This window comes from Phacochoerus africanus, chromosome 8 (genome assembly GCF_016906955.1).
Source record: "Phacochoerus africanus isolate WHEZ1 chromosome 8, ROS_Pafr_v1, whole genome shotgun sequence".
NCBI lineage: Eukaryota > Metazoa > Chordata > Mammalia > Artiodactyla > Suidae > Phacochoerus > Phacochoerus africanus.
In genome coordinates, this window is record NC_062551.1 from 61,473,997 (window position 1) to 61,501,571 (window position 27,575).

Genomic DNA, 27,575 nt, shown 5'->3' on the forward strand with positions numbered 1-27,575 from the left:
TGTCCCAACATACATGCAGTATGGCTAACTGGGGAATCTCATGTAAGCCTTGGTACTGTCCAGGATTTTTTGAATGTCTACCACATAGACAAGGAGCAACTCTGTGGCAATCCTTAAAACTCACCAGCTTCTCCAAATGTGAAACTGAGAGAGAGACCTAACCTGCCCAACCTCCCTGTATGGCAAATTATTAGGATAAACAACATAGGACAGCCCAAGGTCTGAGGTAATGAAACGGTCTCGTTAGGCCAAAAGTTTCAGGGATTTACAGGTTATGATCAACAGATTGGACAGCTCAGGCCTGTGATGGAATCCCTCACCCAGGTCCAGTAAAAATACTCAAAACTTGTGCCTTTCCTTTTTAGTACATTTTTCTCTTATCTAAGATTATTTATGGGTGTCTGTATAATGGAAAGAGTAGAAAGGTATGCTGCTGCACATAGTCCCAAGTCCATACTAGGTAACCTAGAAATTGTGCCCCACAGCGTTAACAGCAGCTCATGACTAACAAATTCTTGAGCCACAGATAGGAGAACAACATGTTAAGACTCCTCAGCTTGATCATCGCCTTCACTGATGAAGCTCGCTGTGGTGTTTTTCTCCCCACCCCCCTCCCCCCGCCTTAGTGGCATACCCTCTAGCTTCACATGGCCTAGGTCTTTTCACAGGACTCCTAGAGATAACAGCTCTCACTTAGGGATCGCTATAGTATTGGGCGCTTCAGTTGCTTCTTAGAACCTTGGAGTCAGCCCTTATCCAGTTTGAGCTGGTTAATACTGACTGGAACCACCAACCCCTAAAACTGAGCCTGCACAGACGTCCAATGAATGCCCTTTTGATAGTGAAGGCCCCCAAACTGCACCCACAGATCAGGGTGTCTCCAATGTTGAAAAAGCATGTAATGCAGATCCACCTGCACACATATTACCTCAGCTTTTTTCTACCTCTGATCACCGTCCCCACACATGAGACCACCCTGCCACTTCATTCCCTAAATATCTCCAGCATCTCAGTTCCATGATGGTAGATCTGAGACTTGTTCTACTGTCTCCATGTTCGGCTGCCTTGTGAACTTTCTCTCCTGCAAACCTTGGTATCTTGGCCTCTGGCTGGATACACCCTCTGGTTCACTAACAACCTCACATTCACAGCTTGAAACTGCCCAGGTTAGAGCACTTATACCAGGGAAATAGGCAAACACCTAAATCAAGGGTAGAATGCTTGTTTTATTAATTTTCTAAACTAAGGGAGACAATGTTAATAATAAGGACTATTTGGGGTGAATAGTCAAGTTTCAACGCATTTCTTTTACTGTCTTCTCAATGAATAATCACAGAAATTTTAAGAACAATAGACACCTGGCAAATGAACACAAATAAAAATATTCAACATTATGAATCATTACAGAAATGCAATCAGACCATAGTCAGATACCTCTACATGCTTTTAAAACACATAATATTAAAAATACTGACCGTACAAAACAGGTACCAGTGAGGAATGTAGGGAAAATGAAATGTTCCCATACTGTGCCTGGGAATGCAAAAAGGCAGTCATTCATTTTAGAATTTAAAACCGTATGTTCATATAAAGAGTTTTTTGTACATGTTCATAAGTAAGTTTATCTGGGGGTAGCAAAACTGGAAACAAACTACAAAACCCTTGAAGTTCCTCTTGTGGCTCAGTGGGTTAAGAACCCAACCTAGTGTCAGTGAAGGATCCGGCATTGCCGCAAGCTATGGCATAGGTCTGCAGCTGGGGGTCCAATTGAACCCCTAGCCTGGGAACTTCCACAGGTACAGCTATAAAAATTAAAAGTCAAAAAAAACTACAAAACCCTATACATTAATAGATGAGTGGATGAACAATCAAATGGTAGTATATCCAAACTGTATTGTTCATAAATTAAAAAATGAACAATTCACATTTGTAGCTTAAATGATCCTCAAAATACTTCTGCATTGTCAAAGATAAATATAAGAAATGAACATTGAGATTCCAATGATATTAGAAGTCTTTCTAGACATTAATTGTGGAAAAAAAGCAAATCAACAGTAGTTGCCTGGGTGACATGTGGAATGAGAGTGATGGGTATTTGTTATGATGATGGTTTGATGGGTTTACAAACATTAAAATTTACCGAGTTGTACATTTTAGGTATGTTCTATTCAGTGTATACTAACTATGGAGCTCGGTTAAGCTCTAATAAAAATTGGCTTCACATAAAAATCTGAATCTCTTGGAGTTCCCGTCACAGCTCAGTGGGTTAATGAATCCAACTAGGAACCATGAGGTTTTCGGTTTGATCCCTGGTCTTGCTCAGTGGGTTAAGGATTCAGCGTTGCTGTGAGCTGTGGTGTAGGTCGCAGACAAGCCTTGGATCCCATATTGCTGTGGCTCTGGCCTAGGCTGGTAGCTACAGCTCCGATTGGACCCCTAGCATGGGAAACTCCATGTGCCACAGGTGCGGCCGGAGCAAAGATAAAATCTTAATCTATTTCCTGAATGTCTTTTTCAGTAGAGCTCTGGCAACTGCATGTTACTCCACCTCCTCTCTCTGTGTCGTGGGAGGAATTCTTTTCTCAATAGCAATGAAGACTGGTGAGCAAGGAAAGCTGTTTCCACTTGAGTCATCCAGAAACACTGCCTGGATCATAAAACTCAACATTCCAGGACCACACAATTTCTACTCTTTCCATTTTTTTCCCCCTACTGTGCAGCAGTGTCCTTGAGAGAAACAATTTGGAGATGCTTTGGGAATCCTAAACTTTACATTATTCAGACTGACAGGGACTCAGTCCACAGGAGAGAAACACCTCTGGAGCTCCTGAGACTTTCTGCAGAAACCTGATCCTGAACCACCCTACTCATAGGAACATCTGTGGATGCAACTTTACAATGGGTTCATCCCTTTTTGCTTGCTAAACTTCCTTAATTCCCTGTGTGTTTCTGTACCATGTATGGTACCCACTTAATGTTTACAATGTAACACTCAGTAATGCCAGGTTAGAGTGCAAAGCTCTTTTGCAACTGGAGCTAGTCAACATCTTCTCTGGAACAGCATTGGGGTATTATGTGACACCCCATGTGAAGAAGAGAACAACTTATGCTACTCCAAAAAACACTGGTGGTTCTCAGGGTGACTTCTAGACCCCCCAAAAAGTCTGACACCCAGGTCACAAGACTAATCACACAAAGCCCTGCTGTCTACCCCAGGAGCCCTTGGACCACTATGCCAGTTAGACTAAAACTGGAATGAACTCTATTCTCTGCCATGATGCTATTCCCGCTGAGGGAATACCATGTTCCCAAACAAGGTGACTTGGAGCTGGAACAATCTGTCCTGAGCATGACATGAGACAATGCCACTGAAGATAAACCTCTGTAAGCCATTCAGAACCCAGATTGCATCCCCTTGGTCAAAGCTGGTTATGTCCATGTCCTAGTCAGTTAGGCACAAGAGAAGGACAACATTCACATGCTCAGGCTGTGCATGCTTCCCTGCCCAGGATGGGCGAGCACAAAGGTCTATCTAGCCTGTCAGACTGAGGGGTGATGCTTAGTATGGGGATCTGCCACTCAGTAGAGGCAAGATGACTTCTGCCACAGAACCTCACAGTGACTTAAGTCTGGCAAAGGCCCAGGGCAGGTTAGAAAGTACAGTATGGCTCCTTAGAAGGCTTCTGTCAATCTGGAACTCAGAGGCCATCTCCACACTAGCAATGTTCAGATGTACAATGCTCAATTGATGACTCCCCCACAGTCTCTTTAATATGATGCACTAACTAAGGACATAGCTCACCCAGTGCTCTCCTCATCCCATTTGAAGGCCTTTCTTAAGCATGAACTTTCTGGTGACGAAGGAGGTTGGACCTCCGGCTGAAAGCTTTCCTACATTCGCTGCATTTGTAAGGTCTGTCTTGGCTGTGAAGTTTCTGGTGCTCAATCAGAGCAGCTCTTTGACAGAAGACTTTTCCACATTTGCTACACTCAAGAGGTCTTTCTCTGGTGTGCACTTTTCGGTGCTGAGTCAGTCGGGTGCTTTGGCTGAACACTTCTCCACATTCGATGCACTCATACAGTCTTTCTCCAGTGTGAATTCTCTGGTGTTGAGTGAGGCCAAAGCTTTGGCTAAAAAGTTTCCCACATTCAGTGCACTTGTAAGGCCTTGCTCCAGTGTGAACCCTCTGGTGCTTGATGAGAGTAGAGCTTTGGCTAAAAAGTTTCCCACATTCATGGCATTCATATGGCTTTTCACCGGTGTGGATTCTCTGATGTTTAATGAGGCTGGGACTTTGATTAAAGAATTTCCCACATTCATTGCACTCATAAGGCCTTGTGCCTGTGTGAACTCGCCTGTGCTTAATTAGGTTGGAGTTGGAGGTAAAGAATTTTCCACATTCATCACATTTATAAGGCCGTGACCCAGTGTGAATTCTCTGATGTTCACTAAGACTGGAGCTTTGGCTGAAGAACTTCCCACAGTCACTGCACTCATAAGGCCTTTCTCCAGTGTGAATTCGCTGGTGCCGAACAAGTGTGGGTTTGTTGCTAAAAGCTTTCCCGCATGCACTGCACTCATAAGGCCTTTCTCCAGTGTGGACTCTCCGGTGCTGAACAAGTATGTGCTTATAGCTGAAGCTTTTCCCACATTCGCTGCACTCATAAGGTCTCTCTCCAGTGTGAACTCTCTGGTGCTGAGCAAGCCTGTATTTACGACAGAAAGCTTTCCCACATTCACTGCACTCATATTGCCTTTGCACACTAGGAAAGGCCTCCACACACACAGTGTCCTTTTGTGGTGTGAGCTGAAGCTGGACAAGGCCACAGTTACCAGGGAAATCCTTCCCAGCCTCCTGGCATGTGGCAGACACCATGGATGCATGGACTATGTGGCTCTTCATAAAAGCCTTATCCATATCTGTTCTAAACATGTTCTTTCCATTGTGCTGGTGAAATTGCACTCCTGACTCACACAGGTTCTGGCCAGGGTGTGTTCTCAGCTCTTCAGCTACATGCAAAACACCTCCTATGTCCAGGCAACACTTTTTCCAAGCATATGCCTTCTGGGTGGACAGGACTGCCTTTGAAGGATTTATGTGGGGCCCTTCTACAGAAATAGTCTGCTCAGAAAGTGTCTCCTTGTCATCAACTCCAGGCCAGCAACCTGAAAGAAGAGAAACACAAATGCCCTCGTGTAGTTTTCGGTAGAAGGGGGCAGCCCCATCCCAGATATGTGTCTGACATACCAGGGAATAAGTCCATCGGACTATTTTCAAGACAAAGGAGCTGTGTGCAGGGTAGGAGAGGGCTGCTGCGCAGATTCTGGGCCTCTACACATCACAGAACAGGGAAGACTCACCAGGCAAAAGACACAAGGATGGGGTGAAGTGCACGGAGGAGCCAGGGATCCACTACTCCTCCAGAAACGGTTTTCACCAGGGCCTTGGCTGCTAGTGTCCTGTGTGTGTGTGGAAGGGTGTGTCCAGCCCCAGGAAAATCCAACTGTCCCTGAGGAACTGGTGTTCAAGGACTATCTTAAGACGGGTGCAGACCTCAAGACACATTACGTGTAGGCCACATTACCCGAGCACAGCAGAGTAAGGATGGAGAGGATCAGGGAGGAGTGGAAGACAGAGGTGAGGGATAATCCTGGGCCGGAAGGCAGAGTAGAAATGAGAGAAGGAGCAAAGTGTCAAGAATGGGCAGGAAAGGCAGAAATGAGGTACACAGCCCCTGGCCATGGCACCCAAACAGTGCAGGGCACAGGACATGTTCCTGGTATGGTGTGAACCCAGCTGTGACATCACATCCTCCCCCAGATGTGAATCACCAGGGCCAGGCCCATTCTGAGGCCCTCTTGCTGTGCCTGGAGTCATGTCCACTCTGTCATGTACCCAGGGTTCTCCTCCCAGCTCCAGCTGGACAACATGGGACCTAGAAGATGCAAGTCCTAAGGGAAAGACAGGACAGGTGAGTGGTCAGTACTGGCCCAAGGGGACAACCAATCCCAAACAATCTCGGGAAAGAAAAATAACACCACAAAACAAATCTCTGCGGGGGGTGGGGGGAGATGTCCTCACAGAGACAGCCAGGTGGACCCCACAGACAGGGACCCTATTGGGTCCCAACAACTCCCGACACAGTGAGGCCCCAGGAAACATCAACTAGGAGGGGGCAGAACCTGGAGCCCAGAGGTCTACAGCATGGGGTCTACAGAGTCCCCTTAGCAGAGAGGGGCTGAGACTAATGGAACCCTCTGGACTAATTCTAACTCTCTGGGGGAAGAAAACCTTCACTGAATAAACTTCAGGGGCTGGTACTGGGGCTACTTGTGAAAGGAGGGAGCAGACACACTCACCCAGCCCTGGCACCCACAGCACATATGACAGGGAAGCAGTAACAGACATGTGCCCCTTGTCTAGCTGTGAAAAGTGTGGAGCTGCTCTTACAAAAGAAGGGGAAAGGCACAGACCTTTCCAGGGTGCCGGGAGAGGTATGAGGGCCTTACCCAATGATGCAACAAGTGCAAAGGTCTCCAGCATCACATCTCGGTACAGGAGTCTCTGGGCCTCATGAAGAAGCTTCCATTCCTCCTGGGAAAAGTACACAGCCACGTCCTCAAAGGTCACAGAGCCCTGTGATGACGGGGACAGAGGTGTCCATAAGCAGGCTCTCTCCCCAGGACCTCAGGAGTACCTATAACACCAGCCCACATTCACTCCGTGCTCATCATCCTCTCCAGCTCTCTCACTTAGACGGCCAATACCTCTTTGCTTCTTGAGCACAAGCTCCACCCCTCAGCAACAGGCAGGTGGAGAGACAGATGCCATCTAAACTGTGGGCCTGGGATCAGGGCCCTGGGTTCACAAGTCCTTCCCACATGCGTATTACTCATCAGACCTCCACGTACATCTGACCCCATTGCTACCACCTGGCCCACAAAACTGCCACATCCCCTGCCTCCTCACATACCCTTCTGCACATGGCATTCAGGAAGTACTTGGCCAATGCAACACAACCCCACTGTACCCCACGTCTCCACTGGCAGCTCCCCAGCCCTCTTCTGAAGGCTTCCCCACCAGGCCTTGTTCGAGACTCCAACTTCCGTCACACCATGCGGATCTAACAACCTCTGATCAGGTTCCACTTCTTCCCTGGACATGAGGTCTCTTCATCAGGTACAATCTCTGTCCCTTTAACAGCCACTCAAAATCCACACCCATGGGACACATCTTGGGTAAAGTCACTTGACATTCTGACAGACACTCCCCAGGTTCCACCACAAAAGGCTGTTAAGTCTACGGGAGAAGAAGTAAGCACCAGCCTGACACTGTTGTCAGTTCACGTCCGTTTCTGCTTTACTTCGGCATCAATGTCATGGCCCTCCGCCACGAAAACCTAGGCCACCTGCTGGACTTTTCATCACAATCTACCTTTCCATAGTAACTCCTCCTCGTCTGTCTTTGGGAGGTCCACAGCCCTCTCCCTTCCTCTCTCCCCTAATGGCATCCTGAAGTCCTCCCTAGCACTCTAGATCTGAATGTTCAGCTCTCCACTAGTCTCCTGTACTGTGAAGTCTCTGGGACATGTGAACCTCAATATGGCCAAAACCCGATTCCTAATATTCTCACTAGAACGTACTCCTACCACAGACTTCCCCATCTCAGCTGATGGCACACCCACCCTTCCAGGTGCAAAGGAGACAAAACTTTAGTCATCTGTGACCCCTCCACATTACAACAGCTGGTCAGTCCCTACTTCAAAACAAATCCAGAGGAAAAGTGTTTCTCCTACCTCCACACCCACCACTCTGGTCCTGCCACAACCAACATTCACCTGGATGCATGCAACTGTTTCTGGAATGGTCTGCTTCTTGTCTTCCTTGCCCTCAGTCTATTCTGCACTCGGCAGCCAGGGGTAGCCTCTTAAGTCGTAAGTCAGATCACTTTTGTCTTCGGTTCCAAAAATTCCATGGCTGCCATCACTCTCAAACAGAAACCCCACTTCTCAGGCTACCATCTAGGCCTGACTCTGGCCCCCTTGCTATGTGTTCTCACCAGATAGTAGCAGAGATCTCCAAGTCATGGGACACCCCCATCTCAGTCTCATCCCCAAGCATTTGTACATCCTAACCCTTGTGACTAACACAACCTTTCTTATCTCTGTGAAATCTCTCCACATAACCTCAGGCCTAGACTTAGAAACCTGAACTTAGAGTTTCTCCAGGATCTCCAGACAAGGCCAGGAAAAGTGGCAGTAAAAGAGTTCCAAGACACCTGATACTTACTGGAGTGGGGTCCATAAATGGTTCAGCTGAACGTGGAACCTGTGGGAAAAGCAGAGCCAGGCAACTTTAACTCCCATCAGTAATACAGGTAGAAAAGATTTGTGAGTGAACCACTTAATATTTCAAGTGACGATGTATGGTCAAGGGAAAATAAGGCATGTAAAAGACGGCAGAAGATATTATGGACTGTATCACAAAGCCATGTGGCGACGTCAAGAAAAGGCTTTCCAGAAGTGGGAAAAACAAGTGCAAAGACTCTCTAACAAGGTCATGTGTGGTGTGTCTGAGTAGTATCCATGAGGCTAGTATGTCTGGACCCTAGTGAGCCACAAGAATTAGGAATCAAGCTGTGGAGGAAAAATGGCTGTGGCATATCATATAGTACTACTATAGTCCAGAGCCAGAAATATCAAAATTGAGTCTCATTTTATGTACAGGTCTGTTTCTGATACTTCCACTTGATGCCCTTATTCTTTTTCTCCTTTGCTAATAATACATTCTTTTTTTGGTAAGATTTTTATTTTTCCTATTATAGTTGATCAATAATATATTCCTATCTCTTTTTTAATTTTTTAAAATCTTTTTTGGGTTTTTTTTTTTTTTGTCTTTTTAGGGAAGACCTATGGAAGTTCCCAAACTAGGGATCAAATTGGAGCTGCAGCTGCCAGCCTAGGCCACACCCACATCTACTCCATCTGGGACTTCCACCACAGCTCATAGCAACACTGGATCCTTAACCCACTGAGCAAGGTCAGAGATTGAGCCTGCATCCTCGTGGATACTAGATGGGTCCATTACCTCTGAGCCATGAGAAGAACCCCTATTCATATATTGTGATGTTGAAATTTTCCCAAAAATAATCTGAGAATAATTTCCTACATGTTTTTCTTTCCTGTGGTAGAGAGCAGACCACCATTTACTGGCTATACATTCAAAATGAATGTCTGGGAGTTCCTGTCGTGGCTCAGTGGTTAACGAATCTGACTAGGAACCATGAGGTTGTGGGTTCGGTCCCTGGCCTCCCTCAGTGGGTTAAGGATCCGGTGTTGCCATGAGCTGTGGCATAGGCTGCAGATGCAGCTCGGATCCCTCATTGCTGTGGATGTGGCGTAGGCCAGCAGCTACAGCTCCGATTTGACCCCTAGCCTGGGAACCTTGATATGTTGTGGGTGTGGACCTAAAAAGCAAAATAAGGAAATTAATTAATAAAATAAAATACAAAAATAAAGAGAATATTTTTAAAAACTTAAAAATCAAAAAAAAAATAAAGTTGACATCTCACCTGGGAACTTCCATATGCCACAGGTGTGGCCTTAAAAAGACAAAAAAAATCAAAGAAAAATCAAGAAATAAAATAAAATTTAAGAATTTTCTTGGAGTAAGTTTATGAATGCATAAAAAAAGTGCATCAAAAAATGTGTCAAAACATAATATGCAATAGTCTAAATATAATAATTTCATTCAAAGATCGACGTTAGAATTGGTAACATGGGTCAAAACAAGATCAAAAAGTGGATATGTTAAATGCAATAATAATTTTAACATATACACTAGAAAAATGTGTGCTTAATATACCCCAGAATGGAAGGCAAGTATGGCTACAGTAACCATGTTTATAAATGCAGAGAACAATTACACACACACACACACACACACACACACACACACACACACACACACCTAAACAAAGAAAGCCCTTCTACAGGAAAATTTATAGACTTAAAAAATAATAATAATTTATTTATTTATTTTTGTCTTTTCCAGGGCCACACTCGCGGCACCTGGAGGTTCCCAGGCTAGGGGTCTAATCAGAGCTGTAGTCACCGGCCTACACCACTGCCACAGCAAGGTGGGATCCGAGCCGTGTCTGCGACCTACACCACAGCTCACAGCAACGACGGAGCCTTAACCCACTGAGCAAAGGCAGGGATCGAACACGCAACCTCATGGTTCCTAGTCGGATTCGTTTCCGCTGCACCACGAAGGGAACTCCAGAGAACTTATAGACATTTTACTCCCATATTCATACTCTATGATACTCTACAAAAACGTAAAGAATTGACAGGACGAAAAATACTGGTAAAGTCACACCATACTGAACAAATGAAAAACAGTAATTTTATGATCCCATTGGTTAAAAGTTTTGAAACAAGCGATTGAAACTCCAGTCGTTGAGTATTTTCCACAGACGGGCAAAACTATCAAGAAAAGCAAGGACATGTTTACTTGAATATCAGACAATACGTTAACTTTGGGGGGATGGGGTTGTTTTGGAAGCACAGGCGGCTTCTAAGGGCTTATTCGCACATCTAGACCTGAGCGGTGAACGGATATTAATTTTAGAGTTGCTTATGCAACTGCATATGGAGGTTCCGTGCAATTTTTTTCTACGCAGGTTATATTTCAAAATTCGGAAAGCCAGGTTTGGGGAGATAAATACATATAAACACGGGACACTGGTACGAGAACAATGATAAGAACAAAAATACTGCGGCATGAGAAGAGCGGGGAGAGGGACCGGAGGATGCAGCACTTACCAAAGGCGGGCCCATCAGCGCGTCCGCCGCCAGCGGAGTCTGCGCGCGAAGGTGAGGCCTGGGCATCACGGCAAAGCGCCTTCCCGATTCGCTTCTCTTAGGCGGGTCAGCGGTCCCAAAGCTCGGGGAACAGATCCCAATTTACAAAATGTCGCCCATGGTGGACGTCGGAAGGCCCGCCCAGACGCCGTCATCTCCCCCGGAAGCGCGCACTGCCCTCTGGGTAATGCAGTTCACAGCACCGCCGCCGGGACAGGAGACCCGGCTCCCCACCAGCAGGAAAGGTCCCGCTCCACCGCGAGGGTTGCTGAGAAGGGGTGTCCTCAGGCTCTGAGAATGGCCCTGGGTTCCATGCTCCCAAGTGGGTCGCGCCCGGATTTCCATGGATTGTCGTCTGGACTGATCACAGGGAGGTAGGGAGAGAGGCGTTTCTCAAACCTGAAAAACCAGGTGGGCACTTGATACCAGGTTCTCGCTCAGAGAGCACAGCCTTCCTGAGATGGAGTCCAATAAATATCGTCTTACTGTTCTTCAATACCTGTAGGCGGAAGCTTTAGACTCAGTTTACAAGTTTTGTTGCTGAAACTTGACCTCTGTATACTGATCCTGAGTTAAATTATGGAGACAGAATTTTGGGTGAAATAGAAAAAAACAGTTTTATTTCTTTGCCAGGCAAAGGCACCTACAGCAGCCCTCCCCCCAAACTATCCCACCCTGGAGGGGGTAGTGAGGAATCTTATAGTGTTCAAGCAGCAGAGCAGGATCAGCTGATGGACATTCTCCTTATTGGTTGAGGTAATTGGGAGTCAGTCAGTGACATCAACCTTCTGGTTCCAACCTTCTGGTTCTGGGCACTTACATGCTAGTGGGAAGCATACAGTTAACTTACTCCAACTGGTAGGAGTTTGAGTATCTGCAAAACAGCTCAAAGGAGATGGCTCAGATATTTATACTCCTTGAGTCCTTGCCAGAAATAAGTTGCTACCAGTATCTGTTACAGAAGCCTCCTCTCCTCTACTGTATAGTAATGTGGCACAGGGCTTATGAATCATCCTTGAAGTACTCAGAGGAGGCAGAAAGCTCTGCCTTTCCTTCATCTGGAGGACTCACCAGTCACTTGACTTTTGAGGTGCCTCAATCCCTCCCCATTGAAATGAGGTTTTGTTTTGTTTTATTTTGTTTTTGGCTATTCAGAACGTTGGGCCAGGGATCAAACCCTTGCCACAGCAGCAACCCAAGTCACTGCAGTGACAATGCCAGATCCTTAACCTGCTGTGTCACATGGGAGCTCCCTCATTGAATTGTTTTGGATGGAATATGACCCAGCTTTGGACAAAAGGACTCTAGCTGGCTTCTACAAGCAGCCTGTGGAGATTTCCCTTCTTGGTATATTTGATTGACTTGTAATGGTTGGGTTAATTTTTTTTTCCACCCTCAGAGTCACCCAACCCAGGAGTCTCCAGCTCACAGTACTGGTGTTTGTGATGATAAAATTCTTTTTTTTTTTTTTTTGTCTTTACTTGAGCCGCTCCCACGGCATATGGAGGTTTCCAGGCTAGGGTTCTAATCGGAGTTGTAGCCACCTGTCTATACCAGAGCCACAGCAATGCAGGATCCGGGCCACATCTGCAACCCACACCACAGCTCGTGGCAATGCCAGATCCTTAACCCACTGAGCAAGGCTAGGGATGGAACCTGCAACCTCATGGTTCCTAGTCGGATTCGTTAACCACTGCACCACGACGGAAACTCCTGTGATGATAAAATTCTTAATTGACTAAGGGAAGTATACCAGTGGTGTTCTGTTTATTATGTGCTGAATGTGGAGATCAGAATTAGACTGCCAAAATAAAAGAGTGAACACATTTGGTGCAGACCTCTATCTGTATTTACTACTCAGGTGGGAGAAGCAAGAGGATAAAGAATAGTTGTCAATCCATATTTGGTTCAATTTGCCTTGCTGTTCAAGGCCTCCTGGGAAAGTCTGAAGAATGTCACCAATTTCCTTGTTCTGGATATTGAAGATGGTTTGTTTCCCAGAAGAGCTTGAGGACAGGCATTTGGCAATAGCATGTGTTGGGAATCTCGTCCACGGAGGATGTCCCTTATTCCTCATCATTGTTGGGGGATGGCTAACTAGGGCATGTTATTCCACAAGGGGAGGTGTCAGATGAAGTCCCCAGCAGACCACTAGGCCAAACCAAATGAATGGCAAGGCAGCAGGACCATGGAGTAGTTTAGATAAACTCTCGACACCCGAGAAATGAGAGTTGGGGCAAACCTCAGAGGTTCATGGAAAACCTTGTCACATGCAGGACGTAGAGGGTTGGGGGGTATACTGTCCTCCTAAATTAGAAATAAATCCTAGAAAAGACGCAAGCGGGAGTTCCCGTCATGGCGCAGTGGTTAATGAATCCGACTAGGAACCATGAGGTTGCGGGTTCGGTCCCTGGCCTTGCTCAGTGGGTTAACGATCCGGCGTTGCCGTGAGCTGTGGTGTAGGTCGCAGACACGGCTTGGATCCCACGTTGCTGTGGCTCTGGCATAGGCTGGTGGCTCCAGCTCCAATTCGACCCCTAGCCTGGGAACCCCCATATGCCGCGGGAGCAGACCAAGAAATAGCTAAAAAGACAAAAAAAAAAAAAAAGAATCAAGCGTTATCTTATAGAAAAATAATAGTGTTATTCATAAAGTTTGAAAATCAGGGATATGCAGCTTTCAGCTGTAAATGAAAGTAGTTTTGGGGGTGAAATGAAGGAGGTGAGGGATTTTTAAAAGTAAAAGCTGCAGAAGCCACAGTTGAGAGATTTTGTTTGTTTGTTTGTTTTTGTTTTTTCTAGGGCCGCACCCATGGCATATGGAGGTTCCCAGGCTAGGGGTCCAGTCGGAGCTGTTGCTGCTGACCTATGCCAGAGCCACAGCAATGCCAGATCCGAGCCGCATCTGTGACCTACACCACAGTTCATGGCAATGCTGGGTCCTTAACCCACTGAGCGAGGCCAGGGATCGAACCCACCCGCAACCTCATGGTTCCTAGTTGGATTCGTTAACCACTGAGCCATGATAGGAACTCCGCAGTTGAGAGATTTTTTAAGGAGACTGGATGGCCCTTGCAGCTAGACCATGAGTCTTTGTGGAACTGAGCAGAAAACTATAGAGCTCCCGGTGGACAGAATCTCCCATCCATCCCAGTGTCCCCTGACTCTTATTGTTCAAAAGCTTTAGCCTAGGCCTTCCTACAGTTCCAAAGAACCAATTTAATCAGATAATTAAAATGCAGAAACAATGGAAAGCATTCAAGCAAGACAAAATAATGATAGTTTAGCCATCAAACAAAGTCAAGGGCATTTTTTTTTTTTTTTTTAGTCTTTTTAGAGCCATACCTGCAGCACATGGAAATTCCCAGCTAGGGTCAAATCAGAGCTGTAGCTACCAGCCTACCCCACAGCCACAGCACCACCAGATCCGAATGTTGTCTGCATCCTACACTGCAGCTTCCGGCAATGCCAGATCCTTAATCCACTGAGGGAGGTCAAGGATAGAGATCCTCCTGGACACTAGTCAGGTTCGTAATCAACTGAGCCACAATGGGAACTCCCAGTCAAGGACCTTTAGTTCCTTCTCAAGGTCTGTAGATAATATTCTGAGCCATGTGCTTGAGTTGTTTTGCAGAGTCTAAAATCCCTTCCAGGAGTTCCCGTCGTGGCTCAGTGGTTAATGAATCTGACTAGGAACCATGAGGTTGCAGGTTTGATCCCTGGCCTTGCTCAGTGGGTTAAGGATCCGGCATTGCCATGAGCTATGGTGTAGGTCACAGACGCAGCTTGGATCTGGCATTGCTGTGGCTCTGGTGTAGGCCAGCGGCTACGGCTCCAATTAGACCCTTAGCCTGGGAACCTCCATATGCTGCGGGAGCGGCTCTAGAAAAGGCAAAAAGACCAAAAAAATTAAAAAATAAATAAAATCCCTTCCAGGTGAAGGAAGTTAACTGGATGCTGATCATCAGACCATTTGAGCCATAAAATTGATTTTTGAGATTCCCGAAATATCACCCTGTTAACTCACAATCAACCAATTAGAGAATTTTGCATAAGCTGGTCACTCTCCCTATGACTTTCTCCCTCACTCTGACATTAAAAACCCTTCCCTGGAACCCCATCAGAGACTGGATCTTTTGACCATGAGTTTCCTTTTCTGCTTGCTTAGCATTCTGCAATAAATCTTTTTCCTTTACCACAACCCAGTGTCAGGAGATTGGCTTTACTGTGCACGGGGTGAGCTGACACAAGTTTGGTTCAGTAATACTTGCAGCCTGAGTGCAAGGTTTTGATGATTAGCTGTTATTGGAGCTTCTCTTTGGAGGCCTTTCTAGATAGGACCCTTAGCAGATTCAGAAGTCCTTACAGTTTTTGTTCATAGATATTTTAAAAAAATATTGTAAGTGACTGAACCACAGGTCTGTCATGACTGCCTGACTCCATTTTATGTTGGGTCTCTGTTAAACACAATGGGTCCATTTTCTATGTTTTTTCTTAGGGAATTTATTTTTATTTTTCATTAGAGAAGGTTACTTTATTTTTTCAATGCCTTTATGACCAAAGTATCAGGGAGTACCTAGGAGGGGACATCTCTTACTGAGCAGGAAGTGAACACTATGTTATGGTTTGTTCTTGGGGTGTTTATAATATATGATATTAATATTACATGTGCAGTATGTTTGTGATACTGCAAAACATGACTTGCAAAAAAGAAATTTTTAGTTTGGCCTCACCATAAATGAATGCAAAATAGACAAATACAGAATCTAAGAAAACATGTGACATTCCTGCATACACAGAGCAGCTGGCAATCCTATTCCAGATGTGTTATATGCATCTACAATTTTGCCTAAAATCTAGTATGTGCTAAACACTTCTTAGATCTGTAAATACACACCACAACACAGCTTCCACATACATTCTCACCTTTCTAGCAAGACTTTCAAAAGATCCTGTCGACCCCTCCAATCAGTTAATTAGACACATTTTCAAGTATAAATGATCATATTGGAATTGTCTCGTGATGCAGCAGGTTAAGAATTCAGTTATAACTGCAGCAGCCTGGGCCAGGAACTTCCACATGCCAGGCCCAACCCATAAAAAATTTAAAAAAAAATTTTTTTAAAAGGAATCATATGGAGTTACTATTGTGGTTCAGCAATAAAGAACCAAGTAGTATCCATGAAGATGTGGGTTTGATTCCTGGCCCTGCTCAGTGGGTTAAGGGTCTGGTATTGCTGTCAGGTACAGTATAAGTCTCAGAGGTGGCTCAGATCTGGCATTGCTCTGGCGGTGGTGTAGGCTGACAGCTGCAGCTCTGATTTGACCCCTAGCCTGGGAACTTCCATATGCCATGGGTGCAGCCCTAAATAAATAAATAAATAAATAAATAAATAACATTTTGAGTGTGGCCACAGGCTCAGCTTCATTCTCTGGCTTTTCTACTATTATTGTTATTACTATTAGCCTCACCCCTTGGCAAGTGGAAGTTCCTGGGCCATGGAACTTAGCCACAGCAGCAACCCATGCAACTGCAGTGACAACACCGGATCTTTAACCCACTGGGCCACAAGCAAACTCCTCAGATTCTTGAAATAATGGAAGATAGCTCAGATATGGAGAAATATATATTGTTTGAAGAAACATTTTGCTCACTAGGTTTAAACAGAATCACTGCCTATACAACTAGAAAAGCTGATCATTTGAGACCCAAAATCACAGTTTCAAACATTCAACCAATTGTGTATCTCCTGTCATTATTTCTCCATCATCCCCACCATGGCTCTGTCTGAAGTCTTGTCTTTCTTGTCCTGGAACAATATGCCGAATTCCATTAATCCTAATCCAGAACTTCAGTCAACATGTATTTGAAAAGCGACGATATAGCAAATAGCTATGAGTTTCCCTTTGGACGAGCAGACTTGGGGGGAACTTGCTGTGTTTCGGAGTCTGAAATAAAAGGTCCCTAAATTTTCTGTGAGTATTCCCAGATAGCTCTCCAGAAATCTGGGAGCGTTCCCTTTAAGAGCAAGGGACGCCCCGCCTCGTGTTTGGAGCCAGGGAACTCCATTTCCCAGAGCCTCTTTTGGAGCCTCTAAGCCTCTACCACACACAAAGGAAGTGAATAGGGCTGTGAAGTTTACAGGTGTGGCAGAAGCGGAACTACATTACCCAGAGGTCGCTGCGTGCGAGGATGCCCTATTCGAGCCAATGAGAACGTAGGGGAGGGACGCACACGTGCGTACGTATTGCGTGGGGAGGGACTTCCGGCGCTTCCTCTTGCAGTGTTTGGATTATTTTGAGTTGTTCGCGGGTTAATGGGCAGAGCGTCTCTTGGGGGGCACCGAGGTGACGGAGCGGAAAAGCCGGAGAAGAGGCGTGGTTCCCGCTGCCCAAAAGCGGATGCGAGGCCCTCTGAACCCGTAGTTGACGGCGGTGCCCTCGTTCCCGTCCCGCTCACCACCTCCCCAGTCCCCGCTCTTCCCACGGCAGGTGGCAAAGGCAGCGCCGATGAGCCCGGCTCAGGTGGGTCCCGTGTCTCCCGGGCTCCCACCTGGCCCGCCTCCCGCCTCCGAGGACCAAATTCGGACCGAGGAGCGCCCGCTCATCTTCTCTGCGGGTCAGCCTCAGAGTCCAGAGCAGAGGGCAGCCTTGGGAGGGTCGCCTTTTCATCCAGTGGACTGGGGTGCGGGCGAGAGTTTGCTGGGGGCCGCCTGTGCACGGCTTGCAGGTGCTGCGGAGTCGGCAGCTTTGGGGAAACCCGGGGTGTCTCCCCTGAAAAGTTAGCCTGAGCTTCTGGAATCCATGGAAGGTTGTGAAGGGAGTGGGGATGAGATGACCATGTCCGAAGTGAGTTTATTTTTTTACTTGTTTCTTTTTTCAAGGCAGTGGTTTTGTTTTTGTTTGTTTTGGTTTCATTTTCTTAGCATGCAGAATTTCCCCTGGCCAGGAATCGAACCCACGCTACATCAGTGACAATGCTGGATCCATAACCTCTAGGCCACCAGGGAACTCCCCAAAGTTAGAAGTTTAAATTTTGGAAAACTGGATGCCAATGGAGGCAGGGAGACTGCGGAGCAGACGACCACGATAGAACCAAGGAGAATTATGGTAGGGGCTGGACTAGGGTGGTTTCGGGACAGGGGAAATACGAAGAGAGTCTCCTTCAAAGAAGGAACAGTTGGATTCCCTGATTTATAAAATACAATTGTAAGCAAAGGCGGGAATGAAACACCATCCCAAAGTTTTTGCCCGAATATCTGAAAAAGCACGTAGATGGGCAGGTTGGTGCAATGAGCAGGTTCGGGGACTAAGAGGTTGAGTTGTTCTTGGACATGTTGGTCCCGAGATGTTTCGAGATCACCATATGGTTCACCAAATGGAGACACTATACATGGAGGAGAAGGTAAGAGTCTGGAAGCAGAGGAAGGAGGCGGGAGGGGAGACCTCAAAGGAGTGGCGGGTGTGGACGGGCCAGGGTGTGGCCTGGGGATGGGATTGAGGAGGCACTCTTAGGACTGTTACTTGAGATGGACCCTGTGGTGAGGGAGGGCAGGACATGGGGGGCAGGTGTCCGCATCCCTGATGGGCCACAGACAAGAGCAGGCCTGGCGCAGGAGGATCGTGGCCTGTGTGAAGAAAAGGAGGGCTGGATGGGACGGGGCGCTTCCCTGCAGTGTGTGCTGGTGTGGGTCCTCCACTTGCAGGCTCTGCTGAGCCCAGGGCCACTTGAGATAGAACAAGGGGAAGGCGGGCCAGGCTGGCGCAGCCACTGCGTCCTAGACCAGGGCCCTGCCGCCTCACCTCCACCCCCGAGGGCCAGAGAAGTGGTCCCCTGCTTCAGTCAAGGGCTCCCCACTGGCTCCCTTTTGAGGCTGACTTAGTAGGTAGGCCGGGTTGCTGAATGGACTAATAGCTGACTTACCTGCCCAGCTCCTCCTTACAGCTCATTAACTAAGAGTGTGTGAAAGACTACTTCCTGTTGTGGCTCAGCAGGTTAAGAACCCAACATAGTATCCATGAGGAGATGGGTTCAATCCCTAACCTCGCTCAGTCTGTGGCATAGATTGCAGATGGAGATGTGGCTCAGATCTGTTGTTACTGTGTCTGTGGCATAGGCCTGCAATTGCAGTTCCATTTCAATCTATAGCCCGGGGAACTTCTATATGCTGCAGGTGCGGCTGTATTTAAAAAAGGTATGAAACATTTATTAATTTATACATTAATTAGGAGTTCCTTGGTGGCTCAGTGGGTAAAGGATCTGGCACTGTCATCACTGTGGCACTGATTGCCTCCCTGGCGCAGCAATTTCTGCATGCTATGGGTAAGGCCAAAGGGGGAAAAAAGATTTAAAAAGTAAATAGGATGTCCCATTGTGACTCATCGGGTTAAAAACCTGACTGATATCCATGGAAGGTGCGGGTTTGATCTCTGACTTTGTTCAGTGGGTTAGGATCCAGAGTTGGCACAAGCTGCATCATAGGTTGCAAATGAAACTCAAATCCTATGTTGCTGTGGTGTAGCCTGCAATTGCAGCTTTGATTTTAGCCCCAGTCCATGAATGACAGTATGCTGCAGGTGTGGCTCTAAAAAGAAAAAAAAGAAATTAATTAACTAATATTCCTCTAAATGCATATCTACAGGCAATTAGAAATGATCCTGTAGCCTCGGTTAAATGTATGCAAACATTTGTGATTGGCTCTGCATTGAATTATCTCTAGGTATTTACTTACAATGCAAAGTTTTGTATATAGCAGCCTCTGAAATCTTAAGAAGAAGTGAAAATGGGAGTTCCTGTTGTGGCTCAGTGGTTAACCAATTCGACTAGGAACCGTGACGTTGCGGGTTTGATCCCTGGCCTCGCTCGGTGGGTTGAGGATCCGGTGTGGCCGTGAGCTGTGGTGTAGGTCGCAGATGCGGCTCGGATCCTGCTTTGCTGTGGCTGTGGTGTAGGCCACGGTCTACAGCTCTGATTAGACCCCTAGCCTGGGAACCTCCATATGCCATGGGTGCCACCCTAGAAAAAGACAAAAAAAAAAAGAAGAAGAAGAAGTGAAAATGAAGACCCGGAGTTCCTGTCGTGGCTCAGTGGTGAATGAATCCGACTGGGAACTACAAGGTTGTGGATTCGATCCCTGGCCTTGCTCAGTGGGTTAAGGGTCTGGTGCTGCCGAGAGCTGTGGTATAGGTTGCAGACGTGGTTGGGATCCCACGTTGCTGTGGCTCTGGTGTAGGCCAGGGTCTACAGCTCTGATTAGACCCCTAGCCTGGGAACCTCCATATGCTGTGGGAAGCAGCCCTAGAAAAGGGGAAAAAAAAAAAAAAAGAAGACCCCAAACTTCAAAACTCTACCACTTCATTTGCTATGGACATATGTACACAACTGTGGACTCTGAACAGTCATAGCTGATACATGGTATGAATTCCTTCCATTAGATACTAACGTGAGCCCCATGAGGTTGGAAGCATTTTATCCCCATAAGCCTTTACTTTCCCCTGAAGCTCAGGGAGTCCTTCTCCAGGGTCACCCAGCTGGTAAGAGGCAGTACTGTTTTCTGAGGAACTGAGCTGAGGCTGTCAGCCGCGGTCCAGGGCAAGGAAGGGTGGCCCAGCTCGGCTATAGGGTCCTACATTGTTACCTGTGTCTTATGGCTTCCTTCTTCCCCCAGGGCCCCATGGCAGCGGCAGAAATGCTTACGGACCCAGAACAGGTGAGTGGAGGGTCACCCTGCTACGCAGGCCCCCAGGGAAGGGTAGTGTCCCACGACCTGTGTCCCTTCTCCTGCGTCTGTAGACCTCGTGCTTTCCCCAGGCTTGGGGTCCTGTATTTAGTCTCAGGTATTCTGGAACAGTTCCATTTCTGACACCTGATGGGGTGAGACGGGGCAGGGCCTCCTGACCACTGGACGCAGAAGGTTCACACAGCTGCAGGTGAGACCTGGCGGGCAAGTTCAGGGAACTGCAGGTCTCTGTTACATCTGGTGGAAATGGGAGCTGGGGGAGCAGGACACAGGTCTCAGATCTCAGAGAGGTCCTGGTCCCCCCAGCTCAGGTTGGTGGGTAGTGGGTGAGTTTGAAGCAGAGGAGGAAGGTGCCATGACCCAGGTTTGGACGGGCTTCCTTTGGCTGCAGGTTGGAAGAAGGCAGGGAAGGGGTGGGGGAGAGTGGGGGGAGGTGGAGACAGGAATACTTTGGGGCAGTTTCCTGCAATAATCCAGGAGAGTGTTGGTGACACAACCTCCACAGTGGTAGCTGTGGAGGGAGAGCAGTGCTTGGCTTCTGGATGTGTTGTGAACTAGAGCTGACCGTGTTGCTTGTGGTGGAGAGAGAGGGACTCAAGGACGTGGGCCAAAAGGAGGAATCAGGGCCAAGTCCAGGAATCTGGCTGTGCTTGGTTTTGTTTTTTTTAATTTTAATTTTTTTTCTTTTGTCTTTTTAGGGCCGCTTCCCTTGGCATATGGAGGTTCCCAGGCTACGGGTCTAATCATAGCTACAGCTGCCGGCCTACGCCAGAGCCACAGCAATGCCAGATCCAAACCGAGTCTGTGACCTACACCACAGCTCATGGCAATGCCAGATCCTTAACCCACTGAGTAAGGCCGGCGATCAAACCCACAACCTCATGGTTCCTAGTTGGATTCGTTTCTGCTGCGTCACGAAGGGAACTCTTTTTTTTTTTTTTTTAATGATTTTTATTTTTTTCATGATAGCTGGTGTCCAGTGACCCGTCAGTTTTCTACTGTACAGCAAGGTGACCCAGTCGCACACACATGTATACATTCTTTTTCTCACATTATCATATTCCATCCTAAGTGACTAGATAGAGTTCTCAGTGCTGTACAGCAGGATCTCATTGCTTATCCATTCCAAAGGCAATAGTTTGCATCTGCTAACCTCAGATTCCCAGTCTATCCCATTCCCTCCCACTCGGCAACTACAAGTCTGTTCCCAAGTCCATGATTTTCTTTTCTGTGGAGAGGTTCATTTGTGCCATATGTTAGATTCCACATATAAGTGGTATCATATGGTATTTGATAAGTCATATTTCTTTCTGACTTATTTCACTTAGCATGAGAGTCTCTAGTTCCATCCATGTTGTTGCAAATGGCAGGAATCCGGCCTTGTTAGGAAGGATGGATCCACTACACTCGGCCCGGGGTGGGGGGGGTGTCAGGTGTAGAAGGAACTTTCAGATGGAACGAGCAGAGTCGGGTTTTTTCCATATCCCAGATGTTCTAGGGACTCCTAGGAGAAGGGGGACACTTTTACACAGAGATCTGGAGTTGAGAGGATGGATTCAGGATGGAGGCAGACTGCAACATAGTGGCCGGTGTGTAGGCAAGGATGAAGTTGTGGACCAGCTGTAGGCAGCATCCCCTCTAGCTGATGGTGGCGATGCCATGAGAGGATGAGAAGTGGGGATGAAGGGCCTGAGGACTAGTTCCCTGGGTTGGGTACAGGCTGGTAATGGCATCACCAGCACAGATGAGGGAGCAGGCGGGATATAGGAGGGAGAAAGCCTCCTGAGGGCAGAGGGGACGCTTGATGGCTCTTGAGGGAGGACATGGGATCCGTTAGAAAAGGCACTATACCTGGGGAGGTTAGTGTAGCTGGGATACTGTGCAGCACGGAGGAGGGAGAGGGCAAAGGGCACAGGGGGTCTCATCTAGAAAAGGTGACTGGCTGAGTGTGGGGGGTTGCCCAAGAAACAGGACATGTAAGGAGACCTTCCAGGCAGGGCTTGGGGCCGGCCCTGGCCCCAGGGGCCTGTGGCATTCAGGGGGAGGACTGGGCTAAATTGAAGGCTAGGAGCACTTGCCATTCCCTGCCTAGGTTCCGTGTGCAGGGTGCTCTGGAGGGTCAGAGTCCTGAGGAAGGTACAGCCCAACGCGTGCCAGGCGGGTCAGGAGGCGGGTAGATGGTTGTCTCCAGGCCCTGGCCCTGGGCTTAGGAGGAAGGACAACTCTGAGTTTGGTTGTCTGAGGGTCCGCCTGGGGTCCCAGGATACGGGATGGTAGGGGAGGGCTGGGGCCTAGGTGGTGCTGTCGCTCGCCCCCTCCCCCGAAGCTCGTGCCCTGTGCTGGACGCAGTAATCGGTGGTACCTAGGAGCACAGGCCCCAGTGCACAGGACCTGGGGGACCTGGGCCGTCTAGGGGGGCCTGGGAGGGGCACGTGTGGGGACAGGGTGGGGTCCTGAGGAGGGCAGGGCAACAGTGAGCGTACCCACAGGATCTTCACTTGTGGAGCTGAGTGGAGACACAGCGAGACCCACATGGAAGGAGGGTGTCATCACGTGTATGTCCCCAGAGCAGAAGGCCCACCATGTACCACAGGCCCTGTGGGAAGTGCTAGATGTGGTCTGGAGGCCTGAGCACAGGAATAGGGAGGGAGTGGTCAGACCCTTTCAGACTTTGGAGGGAAGTGCAGGGAGGGTTGGAAGGAAAGCTGAGGGGTGGCTATTGGTCAGATTCTTGTGTGCCTGGGACTGGGGGCTGTCCTGGTGGCTGGTTCCTGCCCTGGGCTGATGAGCAGGGGAAGTACTGGCTTGGGGGTGAGAGTGATCACGGAGCAGGTTCAGGGTGTGGGCTCTTGGCTTGGCCGTTCCCTTAGCCCCGTAACTCACGGCTGGCAGGTGGATGAATACAGAATCCACAGAAGGACAGTTAAAAGCAGAAGCTGTTCATGAACCACTCTTCCCGTTCTGGCAGGGCCGTGTGGTCTTTGAGGACGTGGCCATATCTTTCTCCCAGGAGGAGTGGGGGCTCCTGGATGAGGCTCAGAGACGCTTGTACCATGCCGTGATGACGGAGATCTTGGCACTTCTGACCTCGCCAGGTAAGGTGTGCACTCTCGGCCTGTGTCCTGGGCTGGGCTCTGTCCTCACGCTGAGGCCATGGGTCCCCCTGCCTTCCAGTCTCCTGGCCCCTGTGGTGTTGGTGCCGGGGCTGGACCGTGTGTACAGGGTCATCCTTCTCCCCAAGCAGCCCTGTCTCTCCTACTGTCTGAATGCTTGTAAGACGGGACTGAGGGGTCAGAAATCTGGATCTGGTCTCAGACGCCCTCAGCCTGGCCTGTCCCCGGGTGAGTCACTCGGTCTAGATGCTTGGACCTTGGTGCCGAGGGCGTCCCCTTCTCTTGCTGACATTCCTTTCAGGCACCAACCTAACTGCTCATTTGGGGACCACAGGTTGTTCCCCAGTCTCCCCTGTGAAAGTCTTATGATTTCAGGGTGGTGGGTGTCCTGTGTTTGATCTTGTCTGCATGTGTGCTGGCCTCTCCCTTTCCTGTCTCTCACCCAGGACTGGCCTCTCTCAGGCGCCACGTCAGTGCTCACCTGGGGCAACGGGGCAGCCCCTGGGTACCTGCTAGTGTGGGTTTTACAACATCAGTGGCCAGAGATGCTCAAAAGTGCACGACTTTGTTGCAGGGTGGCTGGGAAAGGGTGTGGACAGGGCTGGGTCCTGTGTTCCCCGTTGGTTGATGGTGAACCACCTCATTTCTGCCTTCTCTTCCCCATTTTTGTTTCTTCTGCCACACTGCACGCACACCAGTGTGGCCCTGACTTGTCACATGTTCTGTCTCATTGCTCCCTCTGCAGTGATGCTCATTTGACTGTGTGTAAGGTGTTGTGACGTCTGCACATATTCTCATTGCATTTCGTAGTCAGGTGTTTCTAGGTCTAGACACAGCCTCCTCCAAAGAGCTCACTAGTCCCCAGTAGCCAGAGGTGTGTTGAGAGCCATCTGCAGAGCACTGACGTGCAGTCCTGTCGCTCCCCCCGGCTACGGTCTGAATGTTTATGTCGCCCCAGAGTTTATCTGTTGCAAACCTCCTGCCCAGGGCGACAGTGTTAGGAGGTGGGGTTCGGGTTTATCAGGGGCCTGGTCATGGAGGCAGAGTCTTCATGAGTGGGGGTCCGTGCCCATATGATGGACCCCACACAGCTTCCCAGCTCCTCCTCTGTGCGAGGACACAGGGAGACGTCTGCCACCCAGAGGAGTGCAGACTGGCCTCGGGTTCCAGCCTCTGCAAGTGGGCGAGAGATTTCTGTTCTTCAGAGGCCAGCCTGTCTGTAGTACTTTGTATAGCTGCCCAAACAGACCGAGAGTGTACCTCTTTCTCCTCTCCTGACCTGTGTCAGGGCTCTCTCATCATGGGAGCTGCCCAGGTCCATCTCAGCACAGCAGGCCCTCCTGTCGTGGGCTCTGGTCCTGGGTGTGTCACTTCTGATCCGCTGCCCTTCCCACCAGAATCACCATGCACTTCACCAGCATTTCTCTGCCACAGGTTGTTGGCATGGAGCCCAGGATGAGGAGGCACGATCTGAGCAAGCTCTTTCTGTGGCAGTGTCGCCAGCCAGGACTCCAGAGCCAGATCCATCCACGAGGACGGCCCGGCCATGTGAGATGTGTGACCCACTCTGCAAATGCCTTGTGCGCCTGCCCAAGCAGGATGGAATGTACCCTGATCGAGGGCCACACGGTGGTGCGACAAACCTTTTCCAGCAGGAAAAGCATCAGGTTAGAGATAAACTTTCCAGAAGGGATGAGGGGCAGCCTTCCTGTCTGACAAAGAGCAGCGTTCACATAGCAGATGGGACCTCGACGTGCACAGGGGATGGGAAGGACCTCCCAGGCATCACAGGCCTCCTGCAGCAGCCGGGCCCTCACAGTGTGGGGAAGCCACACAGGGACACTGTGTGTGGGGACGCCTTTGGTGGTAGACAGCGTGACTACAGGTGCACTCAGTGTGGGAAAGCCTTCAGCCGAGAAAAGATACTTGTTGAGCACCAGAAAATCCACACTGGTGTAAGGCCTTATGAGTGCAGCAGCTGTGGGTTGGCCTTTGTTCGAAAGTTTCACCTTGTTCAGCACCAGAGAATCCACACTGGAGAAATGCCTTTTCAGTGCAGTGAATGCGGGAAATGCTTTAGGTACAACTCCACACTCGTTAGTCATCAGAGAGTTCACCGTGGTGGAGTAAGGTCTTATGAGTGCAGCAAATGTGGGGAATTCTTCAAATACAATGCCAATTTTATGAAACATCAGCGAATTCACAATGGAGAAAGGCCTTATGAGTGCAGAGAATGTGGAAAGTTCTTCAGGTACAACTATCGATTGGTAAGACATGGCCGAGTTCATACTGGAGAAAGGCCCTACGAGTGCAGTGAATGTGGAAAATTTTTCAGGTACAGTTCCACATTCATTAGACATCAGAGAGTTCACACTGCAGAAAGGCCATATAAGTGTAACGAATGTGGGAAAACATTTAGGTACAACTCCACACTCATTAAGCACCAGAGAGTTCACACTGGAGAAAGGCCTTATGAGTGCAGTGAATGTGGGAAATTCTTTCGGTACACCTCTACCCTCATTAGACATCAAAGAATTCATACTGTAGAGAGGCCCTATGAGTGCAGCTTGTGTGGGGAATTCTTCAGGTGCAAGTCCAAGCTTATTAAACATTGGCAGATTCACACTGGAGAAAGGCCTTATGAGTGCAGTGAATGTGGCAAAGCCTTTAGGTACCACTGCAGACTCATTAGACATAAGAGAGTTCACAGTGGAGAAAGGCCTTATGAGTGCAGTGAATGTGGGAAGTTCTTTCGGTACAGCTCCAACCTCATTAAGCACTGGAGAAATCACACTGGAGAGAGGCCGTATGAGTGCAGAGAATGTGGGAAAGCCTTTAGCCACAGGCACATACTTGTGGAGCATCAGAAAATCCATACTGGAGAAAGGCCTTATGAGTGCAGCAAATGTCAGAAAGCCTTCATTAGAAAATCTCACCTCGTTCATCACCAGAAGATCCACAGTGAAGATGCGAGTGCTGTGATTATGGGGAACTCTTTGGATGCTACTCCAGCCTCATTAAGCAGAGAATTCACAGCAGTAAAGGCCTTATGAAAGGATCTGTTGTACAGCATAGGGAACTATATGCAATATCTTGTAATAATCTATAATGGAAAAGAATCTGAAAAATAATTATATGTGTGTGTGTGTGTATATATATATATATGTAACTGAATCAATTTGCTATACATCTGTAACTCTGTAAATCAACTGTACTTGAATTACAAAAAATAAAAGGCCTTATGAATACAGAGGTCCTGGTACATCAGGTGCTACTCCAAACTCCTTATACCAGAGAAGCACTTCATGAGCTGATGTCGGAGTGGGCCTTAGGAGTCAGAAAATATGGGAACTTGTTTGGTACAGCTCCACTCATTGGACCAAGAGCTCACACTGGAGGAAGGCCTTCTGAGAACAGTGAATGTAAGTCTTTAGGTGAAACTCCAACTCCATCAGAGATTTCGCAGTGGAGAAAGGCCTCACTGCAGCGATCATGGGCATATGTTTAGCCGTAACTCCCAGTTCATTCAAGCGCCAAAAAGTTCACACTTGAAGAAGTATCAAAGATAGGGAAAGACTTCAGAAAAATATCTGCTCTAATCTTTCCCTAAGATCTACTTTAATATAGTATGTATATATTTTATTGTAGTAAGATATACATAACAAAATTTACCCTTTACCATTATAATTGCATGATTTAGTGTCTTTAAAAACTCATAGGGGTGTGGGGAAGAGTTCCCATCGTGGCTCGGTTGTTAACGAATCTGACTAGGAACCATGAGGTTGTGGGTTTGATCGCTGGCCTTGCTCAGTGGGTTGAGGATCCGGCATTGCCATGAGCTCTGGTGTAGGTTGCAG

General features: G+C 48.1%; 2 protein-coding genes across 9 annotated transcripts in view; one reads left to right on the forward strand and one right to left on the reverse strand.

Moving 5' to 3' along the window:
- The window catches only part of LOC125132904 (zinc finger protein 548-like), a 42,824-nt gene extending 15,566 nt beyond the window's left edge, over window positions 1-27,258 (forward strand). For 3 of the 6 annotated variants that reach the window (XM_047790759.1, XM_047790758.1, XM_047790757.1), the window contains 3 exons: window positions 20,534-20,575; window positions 23,574-23,700; window positions 25,153-27,258. In XM_047790759.1, coding sequence (XP_047646715.1) covers window positions 20,540-20,575; window positions 23,574-23,700; window positions 25,153-26,771 — 1,782 coding nt within the window. In that variant the 5' untranslated portion in view covers window positions 20,534-20,539 and the 3' untranslated portion in view covers window positions 26,772-27,258. Of the gene's footprint in view, window positions 1-17,137; window positions 17,715-17,805; window positions 18,271-20,533; window positions 20,576-23,573; window positions 23,701-25,152 lie in introns of those variants that run through there. The other 3 variants (XM_047790755.1, XM_047790756.1, XM_047790754.1) reach the window with 3 other exon arrangements.
- LOC125132908 (zinc finger protein 501-like) lies at window positions 1,787-11,011 on the reverse strand. 3 transcript variants are annotated; one of them, XR_007136348.1, is made up of 5 exons: window positions 10,828-11,011; window positions 8,291-8,329; window positions 6,512-6,638; window positions 5,363-5,953; window positions 5,027-5,167 (listed from the first exon to the last, which is right to left on the reverse strand). XR_007136348.1 is itself a non-coding variant. In XM_047790763.1 (4 exons), exons 1-4 carry the CDS (start codon window positions 10,891-10,893, stop codon window positions 3,837-3,839), a joined length of 1,563 nt encoding a protein of 520 aa, XP_047646719.1. In that variant the 5' UTR covers window positions 10,894-11,011; the 3' UTR covers window positions 1,787-3,836. The 3 variants fall into 3 exon arrangements, 2 of the variants coding, with proteins under 2 accessions (XP_047646719.1, XP_047646720.1); XM_047790763.1 differs by lacking the exon at window positions 5,363-5,953 and having other exon boundaries at window positions 1,787-5,167; XM_047790764.1 differs by lacking the exon at window positions 5,027-5,167 and having other exon boundaries at window positions 5,174-5,953.
- Window positions 27,259-27,575: the final 317 nt, after the last annotated feature.